Genomic DNA, 14,709 nt, shown 5'->3' with positions numbered 1-14,709 from the left:
AAAAAGCACGTATGACTGTGTAGTAGATTTTCCTTTGCCCGGTATGTAAGGGGGCACTGACAGATGATGCGTGGAGTCCCAAATCAATAGACGACTCGGTGACGGGCCGGACCGTATAAGGAAGACCGTGAGGGGGATATTTGGTGAGCAGCGACGGGGCGTGTGGCTGCCGCCACAAGGCATGAAATTCATTATTGATCCCGCGACCCGCTGACACTGAAATGTGTGAAATGTGAGCCGCCACCGCTGCGGCACCGTGAATCACGGGCGCGGAAGAAAGGCTGTTTTCCTCGACTCATCCACCTGACACACTCCACCATTCATGTGAGGGATTCCCTGCTTGGCTCAGCCCGACTTGCACTTTTGTCACACTACCCACAGGAGACGACGTACTGTTTATTGTGTTTTTAATTCTTAATGATTGGGATAGGGTTTGAATCTCGGCTTTCCTACTTTAAAGTCATGGTCTTGACGCTGACTTAGTCTCTAAGTCCTTAACGTTTTGGTCTTCACCTTGATTCAAGTCGTTCAGGTCTTGGCTTTAACAAATTCTCAAATGCTTGGTCTTAAGTCCACAGCGTCTTGGCAAAGTTCTTAAAGTCTTGGTCTCCACTAAAAGTCTTGATGGTGACTTGATCTCAAGCAACGAAAGTTTTGGTCTCATCAAGTCTTTAACGTCTCCATCTTGACTTACTCTCAAGTCAGTAAAGTCTTGTCTTGACTTGGACTCAAATCCGCAAAGTCTCGGTCTTGAGACCTAGTCAAGATCAAGACTTTGAGGACTTGATAGGATCAAGACTTTGGGGACTAAAGATCAAGTCAACACAAGACTTTGAAGTATTGATAGCAGCAAGATTTTATGAAGTTGAGATTGAGTCAAAATCAAACTGACGACCCTGAGGACCAAGTCACGATGAAATACTTTGAGGATTTGAGACTGAGTCAATACTAAGATTTTGACTACTTGAGACCAAGTCAAGATCAACACTTCAGGAGAGTGCACCAAGTCCACTTTTTCTTCAGTTCACATCCTTTCAACGACCCAAAACTTTTATCTCACCCCAACCAAAAATGTTCAAAGCTATTTTTGGTTTTGCGAGCTGTGACCCACTTGGTGTGACATCAGAGTCATGGGGGGAAACATGAATAATCCTATTGACACTAGGAACTCACTGTAACTGTGTAATCTGCACTTGCTCCCAATCTCACTCCGTGCAGGAGATGAGCAGCGAGGGTCCACAGAGGACACGTAGTTACAATCCTTATGAGCATCGGCGCAACACCGATCACTGGTTAACATCTGTGTCAGTCATTCGACGCAGCGCCAGTCACTGGTCTGTCTACGTCTCATTCATTAAATGCACGACCATCGCAGTACTGGAGTCCAACGTCTGATTGATTGATTATTTGATCAAGCGGATATGAACAGACGATAACCAATTACAGTCTTATCAAGTCAATCCTCTGACTTAATGAATCCAAATTGTCATATTGATGCAAAGATTGCCTTTATTTCTTAACTAGAGCGCATGTGTGCGTGTGTTTGTATGTGCGTGATGCATCAGGACACAAAACGCAAGGCGGAAGAAAGAATGTCCAAACAATCTGACTTGGATGTGGTTCAGCGTGTTGGGCTGAGCTCCAGTGGCAAAACCAAATCCCTCAAAGTGTGCTGACTCAAATGTTTCCAGAAGGGGACAAAATCCTCCCTGGTTACTCGATAGCTTTAGCTTCTCATCACTTATTTGTAGCAGTAACAAACACTTTTTTGCATGCCAAAATAACATTTTCTGAGGGTTTTTTTCTATGGGGTCATTATATAAAAAGCAGAGTAAGCATGAAGAACATGACCACGGTCATCCTTAGGAGGCGGTGGCCGCAGGGGTGGTCTTCTTTTTGATCACCCGCCTGCCTGTTTGCCTGGGCACGGGGGCCGAGGAGGCCTGGCCCTGGCCCTGGGTCTGGGTCTGGCCGCTTCCCCTGCCGGCCTTCACCTCATCCATGAAGGTCTCAATGGCGGTGAATTTTTCTGTCAGCTCGCCCAGGTGAGCTTTGAGAGCGTTGAACTCCTTGTAGAGATCATCCAAAGCCTCGGACAGAGGCTGGATCCTGGACAGAGGGGAGACACGTCAACATAGCGTTTTGGTGAACAGGACTGAGTCAGGTCTTGTGTGACGACGTGGAAGTGTTTACCCTGTTAAGCTATGTTTAGCGCTCTTAGCCGTTAGCTAACGTTAGCTTTATCTTGGTGGCTTTCTGACTGAGGTTTGCTTAATAGGACTTTCAGCAGTAAGGTTTTGTCAACAAAGGACTTTGAATGGGACTTTTCAGTTCATTATGTTTGACACAATGTTGCCTGTTATGTTGGTGTCTCACGCTAGCTGCTAACTAGCTGGTTTCCAAATAGGAACATTTTGTTTTGAAAGGAAACCCAATTGAAGTTTGAGCTTTATGTGAGGGCAAGAAGAAAAGAAGCTGAAGGAGCAATTTGGGTGAACAAAAGCATGAAAAAGGAAGCAATAAACGTTTCATTTTAACTACCGGACCGTCATAATGTCCTGCTCTCCAAACCAAACTGTGGTGAGAAGCAGAAAAGACCAGATGTTCTTTTGTTTATTTCATAACCTCATATTTCCAACTCCAAATTGCACCCGGCACTCCCTCTGTGTTTATTTCCAGGCCCGAGGAAGGAACGCATTCCTGCGGGGACTCTTTGGCTGGTCGGCAATATTCCCCTTTACTGGATGGGCTTTTGTACTTTAAAACTGTGACTACGATACCTGGCGTAGTCGGGCAGCAGGGACTGGTGATCGTTTTGCAGGAGTCCCTTCATCTGGTTGAGGATGTCGAAGCGCCAGTTGTCCAGGATCTGAGTCAGGTTGGCCACGCCCCTCATGCTGACCCTGTCGGCTGCGACCAGACAGGTGACCAATGAGAACAGATCAGAACACGAAACTGGATTAGCATTAGCATGGAGTCGTGCTAGCCGCACCGCTCTCGATAGCCCGCGTACGATACATTTATTTATTCATGTACTGTATATAGTTGACTATCGCTGCTTTCTGCTGTTCACATCGGTATTTATAGTACCTATTTACTATATGTGCATTGTGCCATAATTACACAGTAGGCTGTGTATAGTATTGTGGATCCACGGATTGTCACCATATATATGATATATATATGTATATATATATATATATATATATATATATATATATATATAGTTTTGCTCCACAAAGTGCTGGTGCTCACATACGGTTTGTTTTCAAGTGTTCCCGCTCAATGTGCCGTCAATATTTGTCGTCACCTCTGCCTTTGCCCCCATCATCCCTCTGACGCGGAGTAAACAGAAGAGAGGCAAATCTGTGTGCTCACAGCCATCCCGGTAGTTCCACTCGTCCGCGTTGGCCGTCTGCGCGCGTCGCCTCTGCGCCGTCACGGTTGCCGCGGCAACGGCCAGCAACACCAACACCGCCAAACTCGCCTTTTGGGCCATCGTCAGCAACCTGCACAAACACTCTGTAAGGACACCATCTGCTGGATGCAGCAACATGGACACGTCACACACGCCCCTTCTGGAAAGTTGACTGAAATCCTACTCCAAAACCTTAAACCTGCCTTGAAACCCTACTTTGAAACCTTCAGCCTTATTTGAAAGCCCTACCCAGGCTTGTAGCCCTAATTTACAAACCGCACGCCTGACTTCAAATCCTAATTTGACAATCCTAAATCAAAAGCCTACGCTGACCCCGTAGGCCATTTGATTTGACAATGTATTCAAAGCAATAGCTTCTGTTTTGAGACCACCAAATGAATGCTGTACTGTACAATATGCCAACATGCAAGCACACGATGTTCCCATAGAATCAGAGTTAAAACTCCGCTGCTAAACAAATACTGTACTAATACATATGTGTGTAATAATACATACCTGTTGCACAAGCGTGTCACCTGAGGACCGTTTGTTTGTCGTCTGCTTCTCGAAACGTTTCACACCAGGCAGCGCTCAGCAAAAGAAAGCGAGAACACACCCTTCTGCAGACCTAATGGCAAAAACACACGCACACACTGCGGTCAAGTTCCGACCTCCATTTTTTGAGGCCCACAGTGTGGTTTGGCTCAGAGGCGAGACTCCATGCAGCACCTCTGGCTGGCTTTCTTAATGTTTGTTCTTCTTGGACATCTTTCACAAAATGACTCACTTAAGTAAAAAAGCAACTTCTTTGTCTAGCATTCGGATGCATTGTCTAATACATCTGCCATGTTGGTCTTATTTTCACAGGTTCCACAAGTGTTCCCCCTACACATCGAGTCACATGCTCAATTTTTTAACGGTCTCTTGGGAACAAGGTTTGGCTCAACTTGAGCCTAAATGCTCTGTTTACCTCAATGTTCCCTACAGTGAATGGATAGAGTGTTTTGGACACTTATTTTTTACATATTCACCAATAGTGAAGACACGTGTATCTATATTTTGTTGTTATTCATGATAAAACTCCGAATTTAAAATGAAATGTAGATTTTCTGGCCCTGGCCACTTGTTGTTGGACAGAATTGTTAAGGCTATCTAGTAAAAACAGCTGTTTTATTATTATTTTTCCCCACTATATATTTTCGTTGTTTTCAATATTTATGATAAACTATGTGAATTGCTGTCTAATTACTTAGGTAAAGAAAAGACGATTGAAAACAGCAGTTGTTGCATCCTCAAAGATGATAGGTTGTCATTAAAGTCCATCAAACTCTGACTTCCGGTCCGGGAGGTTGCTAGGTAACACAAGTCCGCTTGCTCTGCATGGATACAGCTGCTAACGAGCTAACTGGCTACTAAGCGTTGCTTGTTTTTTTAGCCGATTTTGGCTCATTTAGAGCCGTGAGAACTACACGTTAGGCATCATGATGACGATAAAAGACGGGGAGTATACTGCTACAATCTATAAACTGGTAAGAATACGAAGATTATGTGACGGAGTAGTCAGTAATGTGTTTAGCTTAGCGCGATAGCTTGACATAAATGCATTAGTTAAAGCTATCCATTCATACGTTTTCCGATCCTTTTATCCTCACCATTGGGAATTTCATTGAATTATTATTACTTTATTTTGCATGTGAGCGGCGATACATTAACATTGCTCCCGAAAACGCGAAGAAGGAAACAGCTTTATGTACAAAGTGAATTTTGTCAGGTCGCTCAAGACCAACATGTGGTTTAATGATAAAAATATGATTATATGTGTTGACTCGAGGAGTAACAACGATTGATTTGTCTTGTAGATTAAGGACAGCCAGTATGTTGAGGCCATTCACATCCTCAACAGCCAACTTCAAAAGCACACAAGGGTAAGTGGACTTTTCATCGAAATTAGTACATTCCAATGAATGTCTTTGATGTTGGATTAGAAAATTCAAACCTACAGAGACAACACAAAAAAAATCTGGACTAGAAGTTAGCAAGTCTGCTTCAAATTTCTGAGGTTTGGGCTTCAAATCTTAGACTTGCATATTCCAAAACCGTGCAGGTTTTGTCATTGAACTGTATATTCCCAGTCCAGGGTGTACCTTGTGTCCGTCCCAAATGTCTTCTGAGATAGGCTGCGGCTTATGAGGACAAGTTTTATAAAAAAAAATTGGTTTAATAATGCTGAAAGTTTTGAAAATTGTTTCTGTGTGGGTTTTTTTTCCTCCAGTCCCGGGCTGCGCTGTCCCTGCTGGGCTTCTGCTACTATCACGTCCAGGACTTCAGCGGCGCGGCCGAGTGCTACGAGCAGCTCACGCAGCTGCACCCCGAGGTGGAGGAGTACCGGGTGTACTACGCCCAGAGCCTGTACAAGGCGGGCGCCTATGCCGAGGCCACCAAGGCCTCCTTTGCCCTGGACACGCCCAGCAGCCACACCAAGGTGCGCTCAACTCCTTGACAGTCCTCACACTGATAAACGTGGCCTTACAAGAATATATCAACTAGGGGAAAAAAAACAAAAAAAACTCAGCTGATATTTCAAAGTATTTTTTTTCCAAATGGTCAGTCTTCCTCCTTCTCCACAGATGATAAAACTGCAAGCCTCCATCAAATATTTTGAGGAGAATTACTCTGCTGCCAAGGTAACCTGAACGTTTTCGTCTGTGCTTTCGGGCTGATCGATATTATTGCTGACTTTGTCGCGTGTGTGCAGTCTCTGGTGGAGCAGCTTCCCCCAGAGGACGCCGACTACGTGTACAACATGGGCTGCCTGCTGTACCAGGATGCCAAATACGAGGACGCTTGCAAGAAGTTCACGTTGGCTATGCAGGTGCTTGGATACGTGCCTGGTAAGCGTGCAAACACACTCAAAACATAAATCACAGTATATTATTATTCACCTTTTTTGTTCTCTGTGCCAGCGCTGTCGTACAACATGGCTCTGTGCTACTACAGGCTGAGCAACTACGCGCAGGCCCTCAAATATATCGGCGAGATCATCGAGCGAGGCATCCGGGAGCATCCAGGTAACCAAGCCTGGAAAAAATGTCTCTCCAGGAGCGGGGCAAAAAGTTTGATGTGCGTCCCCCCCCCCCCCCCCTGCGGCAGAGCTGAGCGTTGGCCTGACCACGGAGGGCATCGACGTGCGCAGCGTGGGCAACACGCTGGTGCTGCATCAGACCGCCCTGGTGGAGGCCTTCAACCTCAAGGCCGCCATCGAGTACCAGCTGAAGAACCGTAAGACACCCGCTGGCGACAAACCGCAGCACAACGGTCGCATGCGCAAACACTGCGACCGGAAGCTTTGATTGACAGACGGGAGCCATGTTTTAATACGCGCTTCCATTTTGTGCAATTGTAATGTGATTAGACGATGGAGTGATCATTTAAATATCGGTTTGCAGTGAAAGGAGCTCAAGAGGCTTTGACGGACATGCCGCCGAGAACAGAGGAGGTAAGCGGGTGCGTGTCCGCCGTGTCTGTCGTGTGCCTTGATGGTCGCGTTGGGGCACCAGGAGCTGGACACGGTGACGCTGCACAACCAGGCCCTGCTCAACATGGACAGCAAGCCCTCGCAGGGCTTTGAGAAGTTGGCCTTCCTGCTTCAGCAGCCGTCCTTCCCGCCCGTCACCTTCGGCAACCTGCTGCTGCTCTACTGCAAACATGAGGTGCCGCGTGTCACGCCACAGCAGCCCGCCGACCCAAGTACAGTTGGATACAATTTTACTCTGGTTTCTTGGCAGTATTTCGATCTGGCGGCCGACGTCCTGGCGGAAAACGCGCACCTCACCTATAAATTGCTCTCTCCGGTGAGTTTGGCTTTTTTTTTTTTTTTTGGTGTGTTGTCTTTTTGTATAGTTTCTCGTGAAGATTGTGCGCGGACCGAAACTTGAGCGCGTTTTTGCTCTTTTTTCAGTACGAGTACGAGTTTCTCGATGCCTTGCTGACCTGCCAGACAGCACCAGAGGAGGTACGATAACAGCCAAGTGCATTTTGTCATTCGTACGTCATGAAAATAGGCATCTATGTTTGTGTGCGTTTAGGCCTTCAGAAAGTTCGATGACATGATCGGCAAAATGACGGAGAAGCTGCGCAAGCTGGCCAAGCAGGTCGTCTACCTACTTTTTTAGAAATGTATTTATTCCATTGTGCCCCATTAAGACGCCTTCCCCACCTCCGTTTTGTCTTTATTACTGTTGTCGGCTAAAAACGTAAGTAAGCGTTTTTTCTTAATCTGAAGGGCCAACGTCCATGCATGCAGTCTTCGGATTCACCGCCCTCGAATTATTAGCTAACAAAACAATTACAAAAAAATTTGCTCAGGGCCTGAGTCTGCAGCACATTCAGCTCTTGGTGAATACTGGAAATCATCTTGCTTGCCTCACTTATTCATTTGAATCAGTGTACTCTTTGCGCCTCGGGAACTAAATACAGCACATGGATCACTGGCAGAGCTAGAGGGGGGGCTGCAGGGGCACTGCCCTCCCCGAAATATGCTTGGATCCCCCGGTACATAACAAAGTGCATTTCTCATCTTTTTGTGTGTCTTACTTTGACTGTTTTTGCAACTTAGTTGGATGTGCTTGCTGAATGTTTGCAGCTGCAGGAGGCCAAGACGGCTCGAGACGACGACGGGCAGAAGAAAGCCCTCCAGGAGTACGACAGCATGCAGGAGAAGTGAGAATGCGCACAACGCGCGCACGCAGCACAAATCCAGCCCTCTCATCGTTGTTCTTGCCCACAGGTACATCGTGGTCCTGATGGCCCAGGCCAAAATCTACTGGAACCGCGAGAACTTTGCCATGGTGGAGAAGATCTTCCACAAGTCCATGGAGGTGTGCAGCGAGGACGACATGTGGAAGCTCAACGTGGCCCACGTGCTCTTCATGCAGAACAAGTACAAGGAGGCCATCAGCTTCTACGAGCCCATCGTCAAGAAGCACTACAACAACGTGAGTGACGCCGGCAGGCGGGCGAAGGTTGCCGTTTTAAAAAAAAAAAAGAAAAAAAGAAAAGCAAAGCGTGATGAGGTCATGTGACAGTTGACCTTTGTGCGCAGGTGGAACAGTGTAGCGTGCAGGAGTGCCCGTGCACGTTCAAACCGCCGGTAAAAAACGAAAAAGGAACTTTGCGGTGACGTTTTTTTTTCTCTGCGTGAAACTTTTATTTTCTTTGCTGTGTTTTTAGTTTGCAGTAACTAATTTGTGGACAGCGCTCAAAATGACGGAATGAGTCGTTATGCATGTTTGCAGTGCCGCTGTGTCCTTTCAAAGAACCGACAAATTGAGGCAATTTGTCATGGTGAAAATTGCTTCATTGTCAGTTTAAGAGAATTAAAGACAATTTAAGTCAAAATCTAAATATCATAATAAAAATATAAGCAGAATAGAAGAGATTTCTACATACAGTACATACTTGCTAAATACATTTTTAAGAAAGCACTATTTAGGTTCAGGCCAATTAAAGCATCCACGAAACAGGAAAGCAAATTAAAAAAAAAAAAACATCCAAATTGAGACTTGTAAAGAGTTTTAGATTAAACCAAATCCCGGAATTAAATATCAACACCATTTTTAAATAATTTGAAACGATATCAAAACAATGTGAAAAATTCCAAACAAAACTTTCAACACTACAAATCAAACTCTTTGAAGAAATGATCAGTTCATTATAATTCAGACAGATATATATTTGGACAGTTTTATACTGATACATTGTGGTGTCAATTGGAGATGAATGTATGATGATTTAATGAAGAGATGAAGAGCAGAATTCCAGCAAAGTAAAACCCCTCCGATTTGAACAACTTTCAACTCCTCAAGGAGGCATTTGTGATGTCTAAAACGTGGTTTGGAAGTCCAAATATTCTGGAGGTATAAACATCTAAATATAAAACCGCCTCTGTTGATGTAGATCTTGAACGTGAGCGCTGTGGTCCTGGCCAACTTGTGCGTGTCCTACATCATGACCAGCCAGAATGAAGAGGTAACCAAAGTAGCGCTCACATACTCTACATGACTGCATAGTGCGACTATTTAAGACGAACAACGTCTTCCAGGCCGAAAAGTTGATGAGGAAGATCGAGAAGGAGGAGGAGCAGGTCTCCTACGACGACCCCGACAAGAAAGTCTTCCACCTGTGCATCGTCAACCTCGTCATCGGGTGACTTGTACACTTCTCAGTAATCCCCCCAAAACTCCATTTTCGTTTTTTTTTTTTAAATGTATTTATTTTCTGGGGGGTCTTCAGCACGTTGTACTGCGCCAAGCGCAAGTACGATTTTGGCATCACTCGCGTCATTAAGAGCTTGGAGCCTTACAACCAGAAGGTAATTGCTCTTGAGTAACAGATTTAGGACAACTTTGTACGTGAAACTTGGATGTGCGTGCGTGCGTGTAGTTGGGGACGGACACGTGGTTCTACGCCAAGCGCTGCTTCCTGTCCCTGATGGAGAACATGTCCAAGCACATCATCACGCTGAAGGGGAGCGTGGTCCAGGAGTGCATTCAGTTCTTGGAGAACTGTGAAGGTGATGCTCAAACGTACATTGCATAGTGCCCACTTGACTTGGCTCGATTCACATCGATGGGGGGGGACTGACCGATAGTGTTGATTTGTGAGCAAAATGTTACATTGTCCAAATGTGCCGGTTTGCTAATGTTAGCTTAGCCTGTTTTTGTCAACAACTGTGTAAAAGTAGAACGTGTCAAAAAGCCGTCGGGAATTAGTCAAGACACATGTCAGAAAGCAAGTCCAAAATCTGAACAAAGTTTGTCAAGAACCAAGTCAACACATTGTCATGGTGACAAAGTCCCTTATTACAGAGATGCTGTCAAATGGCGCCAAAATAATACTTTTATTCCTATTATGACTGAACGTCAAATTGTCAAATGCAAAACCCTCTTTTGACCAATTTAAACAATTTTTTTTTTTTTGGGGGGGGGTGGTGGTGTCAAGAGTACGGAAGAGAGGTGCCCGCCGTCATCGAGCAGCCGCTGGAGGAGTCTCGGGTCCAAATGGGCAAGAACACGGTCACCTACGAGGCCCGGCTACTCAAGGCCCTCTTCTACAAAGTCACCAGCTGGAATGAGTGACCGTTACACAACCAAAGACGGCGCCGCACACGCTTGGAGCGGACTGCTTCCTTTTATTTGGGATGGAGTGTTTTGGTCTACGCACACTTTATGCTTCATGCACATAAAAAGCCTTAAATACTTTTACAATTTACTGAATAATGCTTCACGCACGATACATCATACTTAACATGTAAATCATACAGGCAGCTTCTATTGGTAGGTTCCACTAGATGTTATTGATATACATTGATGTTTGTCTGTTAGCCGGACGGTCCACAAAGAGCACATACGCTCAAATGTTTGGGTGCATCCAGGAACTGTACCCATGAAAAAGGCCTAGGTGGAGGTCTACGCTCAACTGAGGGACTTTCTTGACCTGAAATACATCTGTTGTTGTCCTTTAAGGATTTATAGAGTCCCAAAATTTTCACAAAACGAAAAAGCAGGCAAACGGGAAGGAGGTTTCCAGTATAGGCGTCCCGTGGGGTGGCGGGATCAGGAAAGGGGCCTCTTGGTTATGTCCTGCTCCGTCAGGTAGAAGTTTAAATATCCTCCCAGAGCGCCAACCGCCACCGCTGTCATGTGACTGGAACAGCCATCTTCACACAACAAAGATATGGGGAGTAAGGGATACAATGGGGGAACACAGGAAGTCACAAAAAGTTGAAAAACATCAAGGTAAACTGTCAAGAAGTGCATAGAAAAACCCCAAGTTAAGAACTAGTAAAAAAATTTTTATTTTTTTAAAAAAAACAGTCCAAAAATATTCAGAGAGAAAGAATTATTACACTCAAGAACAAGTTTGGAACTAGTCCAAAACAGGTCAAGAACTGTGCGAAGATAAAAACAAGACCTACATCAAAAACAATCAAGTACAATATCAGAAACCTACTTTAGATAAGAACCAGTCAAGAATCACATAAAAAAAGTCAAGAATTAGTCACCAACCAAGTCCAGAACTAGACAAGAACCAAGTCAAGAACTACATTGAAGTATATATATATATTTTTTTACTTATTTGTATTTATTTTATTTTTATGTTTTTTATGTGGCTCTTGACTGGTTCTCGTCTGTCTTGGACTGATTCAGGACTGCTTCTTAACTTGAAGTTTGATTGCATCTTGACATTTTTTTTTTTTGTAACTTATTTTTAACTGCGTGTTCATGTGTTTGCAATTTTTTTCCCCACCTTTTTCCTGTCTGCTTGTATGTCTACCCCTTTCACACTGACCGAGTGCCAATGCTTTTAGGGTTCCTTGCTATTTTACTTTTCTTTTTTTTTTTTCCACACTAACATATGGAAAGGGCAAACCTGACGCTGGACCAGCAGCAACTCCAGATCAGTTGTTGTTGTCGATGTTGTTTTTTTTTTTTTTTAAGGAATAAAAGGTTTTTTGACAGTCAAAAGCAGTTTTGTGTGGTTCTGACCGGAACAGCTGGCCCCGCATGCTACTAACATTTCTCTGCCAGTCTGTCCACCAGTGACTTAACAATCATCCGTCATGAGGTGTGAACCCACCAGGAAGGATCTTCTCCCTCCTCTTGACGCGGTGATGAGGCCGCAGTTGCTCCAGCAGCTCGTCTCCGATCATCTGCGAGATGATGCTGTCTGACGGCCACAGCGGGACACGTGCGCGTTCGTAAAGACTCACCCGCGCCTTCAAAAGTTGCCAACTGATAAGAGTGCAGACTTACGGTCGCGCCCGAAGCAGCCGAGCTCGACGTCCTGCAGCCGGAGGATGTGCCGCAGCCAATCGGCTTTGTAGAAGTCGGAGAAGCCGGCCAAGCCGCAGATGAGGACTGTGAGACCGCGCACACACAAACGCAGAAGCTTTTGGGGTCAAAGGTCAGTCGGGGAGTTGTCTCGACTACTACCGTTCATCCCAAAACTGTTTGATGGGCTCGTTCTTCGATAAAGTCATCCCAGCATGGATGAATGTTGAGGGTAAATTCAGCTACAAAGTATTTAGGCTACATTGAAAAAAAATAAAGAAATGAAGTCATGATTTTACAAGGAAAAGGTCATAAAATTCAGAGGGAAAAAAAATCTAAAATGTTCAGAAAGGAATTGCATTTTTAATATTTTTTTTTCTCAGGGGATGTGGTTAATATTTGGCAAGTGTGGGCCTGTGAAGGCCTTTGAGACTCTCTTGATTAAGGGCCACCCCAAACATGACAAGAAAAACTCATTTCATGATGATTTTTCCGAAAACACCGTTTTTTTCTCAATGCGAGTTTCTGACTGACTGTTCTCGATGAAGATGTCGGCCGTCTGCTGGCTGAGCCCGTCGGCGACGATGTCCTGGTTGGTCTTCATCATGTTGGAGCAGAAGATCTTCTGGTAGCTGCGCTCCGTCATGTTGGCGCGGGACGCTCGCATGTCGCCCTTCAGCAGGTTCGAGCACCCTTTCTGACACACACAAACCACACGTTAACCCCTCAACGACGGCGCGAAGTTGAAGGTCGCCGTGGTGTTCCTCACCATCTTCCCGATCATGAAGTAGAGCAGCTGGTGAGACAGCGAGTAGTGCGGACAACCGAATTGGGTCATGGTGTCGCGACACGGCTTGGTCACGATGCATGGGGTGCCCTTCTGTTTCCTACAATCGGAAAACAAAAAATTTGAAATCAGAGGGGGAAAAAGTCCTAGTGTTTGGCTTATTTCGAAAAAAATTGCAGAAGGGATCAAATGGACAGCTTGAAGTTTGAAATGTTTAAATTAGAGGTGAAGAACCCCCAAAAGATTTTTTAAATTACAGTAGGAAGATTAACTGATAAAAGGTTTTAGTAAAACATAAAACATTTCAGAGTTTGTACCTCTTTACTTTTACTTAAAGAAGTTGAATCAGTACCCCCCCCCTTTTTTTTTTTTTTTTTGCAAAAAATTCCTTGCCCTTGACTACACATTGCATGAGATCGTGGCCAATCACCAGGTTCCGAGGAGCAGCGTGAGGCACTTGTCGCTGAGCTGCTCGTCGTAGCACTCGCTGGAGGTGGTGGCGGCGTACACCAGGCTGGCATCGGTGCTGCTGCGCTCCTGCGGAACCTGCCAGAACTTCCACGACAGAAGAGGCTCGAACTCTGTGGATGGAAATTCAGTTATTCTTGGGCATACCACTAGAGGGAGCCACACTTTCAGTCGACATACACTCTGTTGTGTGTGGGGTTTTTTTTGTAATTGTTGAACAGGAAAACACAGAGTAACACTATCAGAAAAAGTCATTTTAGGAAGCTAAAATATGTCATTTTCCCACAATAAACGTTGAATTCAAATTTTAGCGCAGCTACCTTGGTAGTACTTGGGGTCGTTGTGGCGCAGGGCGGCGACGGCGTTATCGAAGCTGCGGTCCAGACGCTTGACCAGACCCACTGCCGTTGTTCTCTGAGCCCAGCTGACCGGGTCCGAGTGAGGCCACGTCCGCACCGCCTCCTTCAGCTCGGCTAACACGCAAGAAAAACACGCACCAAAAATTCGAAGATTCCAAAATTCGAAATTGTATGGTTAAAAAAAAAATTATTATTATTTGAATAAAGTGTAACTATATAAGAATCAAGTTGGAATATGATGAGAAAAATAAGTCATAATTTTTGCAGGTAACATTGGAAGAAAAGGCACACATTGTAAACATTGAATTTATAGAGGATATTTGCATGTTATGGGAGGAAAATGCAATTTTAACAAAATTAAACTTGTAATATTAGAAAAAAAACAATCTGTAATTTTACGGGAATCAAATTTTTTAATATTATTTAACGCCACACTGGCAAGAAAAATGCCACTCTGAGCACAAATTCGAAACGAAGATAATTCCGATGGTTTTATCATCCAGTTTGATTGCAACATGCAGGTGGACGGACACTGCGTCACAAAACACTAACGCGGCCCCGAACCCTACACGCACCCTGCAGCATGAGGAAGCCCACCACGCCATCCAGGTTGATGTGCTGGTGCTGGCGCTCCAGGAAGGCGGCGCCCTTGGAGAGGCTCCCCAGCACGTCGTCGATCACCTCCGCCCGCGAGCAGCAGCAGCAGCACGCGGCCGCCAACAGCGCCGCCAAGGCGGACAGCGACAGCCGCAGCCCCGACGTCCGCATGCTTGCAGCTCGCTCCGAGGACACTTGAACGCGTCCTCGAAAGCCTGCAGGGGGCGGGTCGTGACCGTGACGTCATGA

At 45.3% G+C, this 14,709-nt stretch overlaps 3 protein-coding genes across 4 annotated transcripts; 1 reads left to right on the top strand and 2 right to left on the bottom strand.

The window, feature by feature from the left end:
• Window positions 1-1,520: 1,520 nt before the first annotated feature.
• On the bottom strand, window positions 1,521-4,027 carry LOC147134081 (uncharacterized). Of its 2 annotated transcripts, XM_086055098.1 has the most exons (4): window positions 3,935-4,027; window positions 3,379-3,509; window positions 2,781-2,910; window positions 1,521-2,109 (listed from the first exon to the last, which is right to left on the bottom strand). In XM_086055098.1, the coding sequence occupies exons 2-4, from the start codon at window positions 3,497-3,499 to the stop codon at window positions 1,863-1,865; spliced, it is 498 nt and encodes a 165-aa protein (XP_085911224.1). In that variant the 5' UTR covers window positions 3,500-3,509; window positions 3,935-4,027; the 3' UTR covers window positions 1,521-1,862. The 2 variants fall into 2 exon arrangements, with proteins under 2 accessions (XP_085911224.1, XP_085911223.1); XM_086055097.1 differs by lacking the exon at window positions 3,935-4,027 and having other exon boundaries at window positions 3,379-3,635.
• Window positions 4,028-4,737: 710 nt separating this feature from the next.
• On the top strand, window positions 4,738-11,943 carry ift70 (intraflagellar transport 70). Its single transcript, XM_086055086.1, has 19 exons — window positions 4,738-4,947; window positions 5,278-5,343; window positions 5,691-5,900; window positions 6,046-6,102; window positions 6,174-6,309; window positions 6,382-6,486; window positions 6,569-6,697; window positions 6,865-6,914; window positions 6,976-7,128; window positions 7,204-7,269; window positions 7,377-7,430; window positions 7,504-7,569; window positions 8,061-8,137; window positions 8,205-8,412; window positions 9,374-9,445; window positions 9,519-9,622; window positions 9,710-9,788; window positions 9,860-9,989; window positions 10,418-11,943. Exons 1-19 carry the CDS (start codon window positions 4,900-4,902, stop codon window positions 10,552-10,554), a joined length of 1,947 nt encoding a protein of 648 aa, XP_085911212.1. The 5' UTR covers window positions 4,738-4,899; the 3' UTR covers window positions 10,555-11,943.
• c16h16orf89 (chromosome 16 C16orf89 homolog) lies at window positions 10,588-14,675 on the bottom strand. The gene is made up of 8 exons (XM_086055093.1): window positions 14,439-14,675; window positions 13,825-13,977; window positions 13,467-13,617; window positions 13,019-13,136; window positions 12,784-12,946; window positions 12,232-12,336; window positions 12,056-12,145; window positions 10,588-11,135 (listed from the first exon to the last, which is right to left on the bottom strand). Exons 1-8 carry the CDS (start codon window positions 14,629-14,631, stop codon window positions 11,032-11,034), a joined length of 1,077 nt encoding a protein of 358 aa, XP_085911219.1. The 5' UTR covers window positions 14,632-14,675; the 3' UTR covers window positions 10,588-11,031.
• Window positions 14,676-14,709: the final 34 nt, after the last annotated feature.

This window comes from Filicampus tigris, chromosome 16 (genome assembly GCF_054856515.1).
Source record: "Filicampus tigris isolate MCC_2025a chromosome 16, RoL_Ftig_1.0, whole genome shotgun sequence".
Lineage (NCBI taxonomy): Eukaryota > Metazoa > Chordata > Actinopteri > Syngnathiformes > Syngnathidae > Filicampus > Filicampus tigris.
The sequence above is the reverse complement of the archived record's forward strand: the minus strand, read 5'-3'. Positions and strand labels throughout refer to the sequence as shown.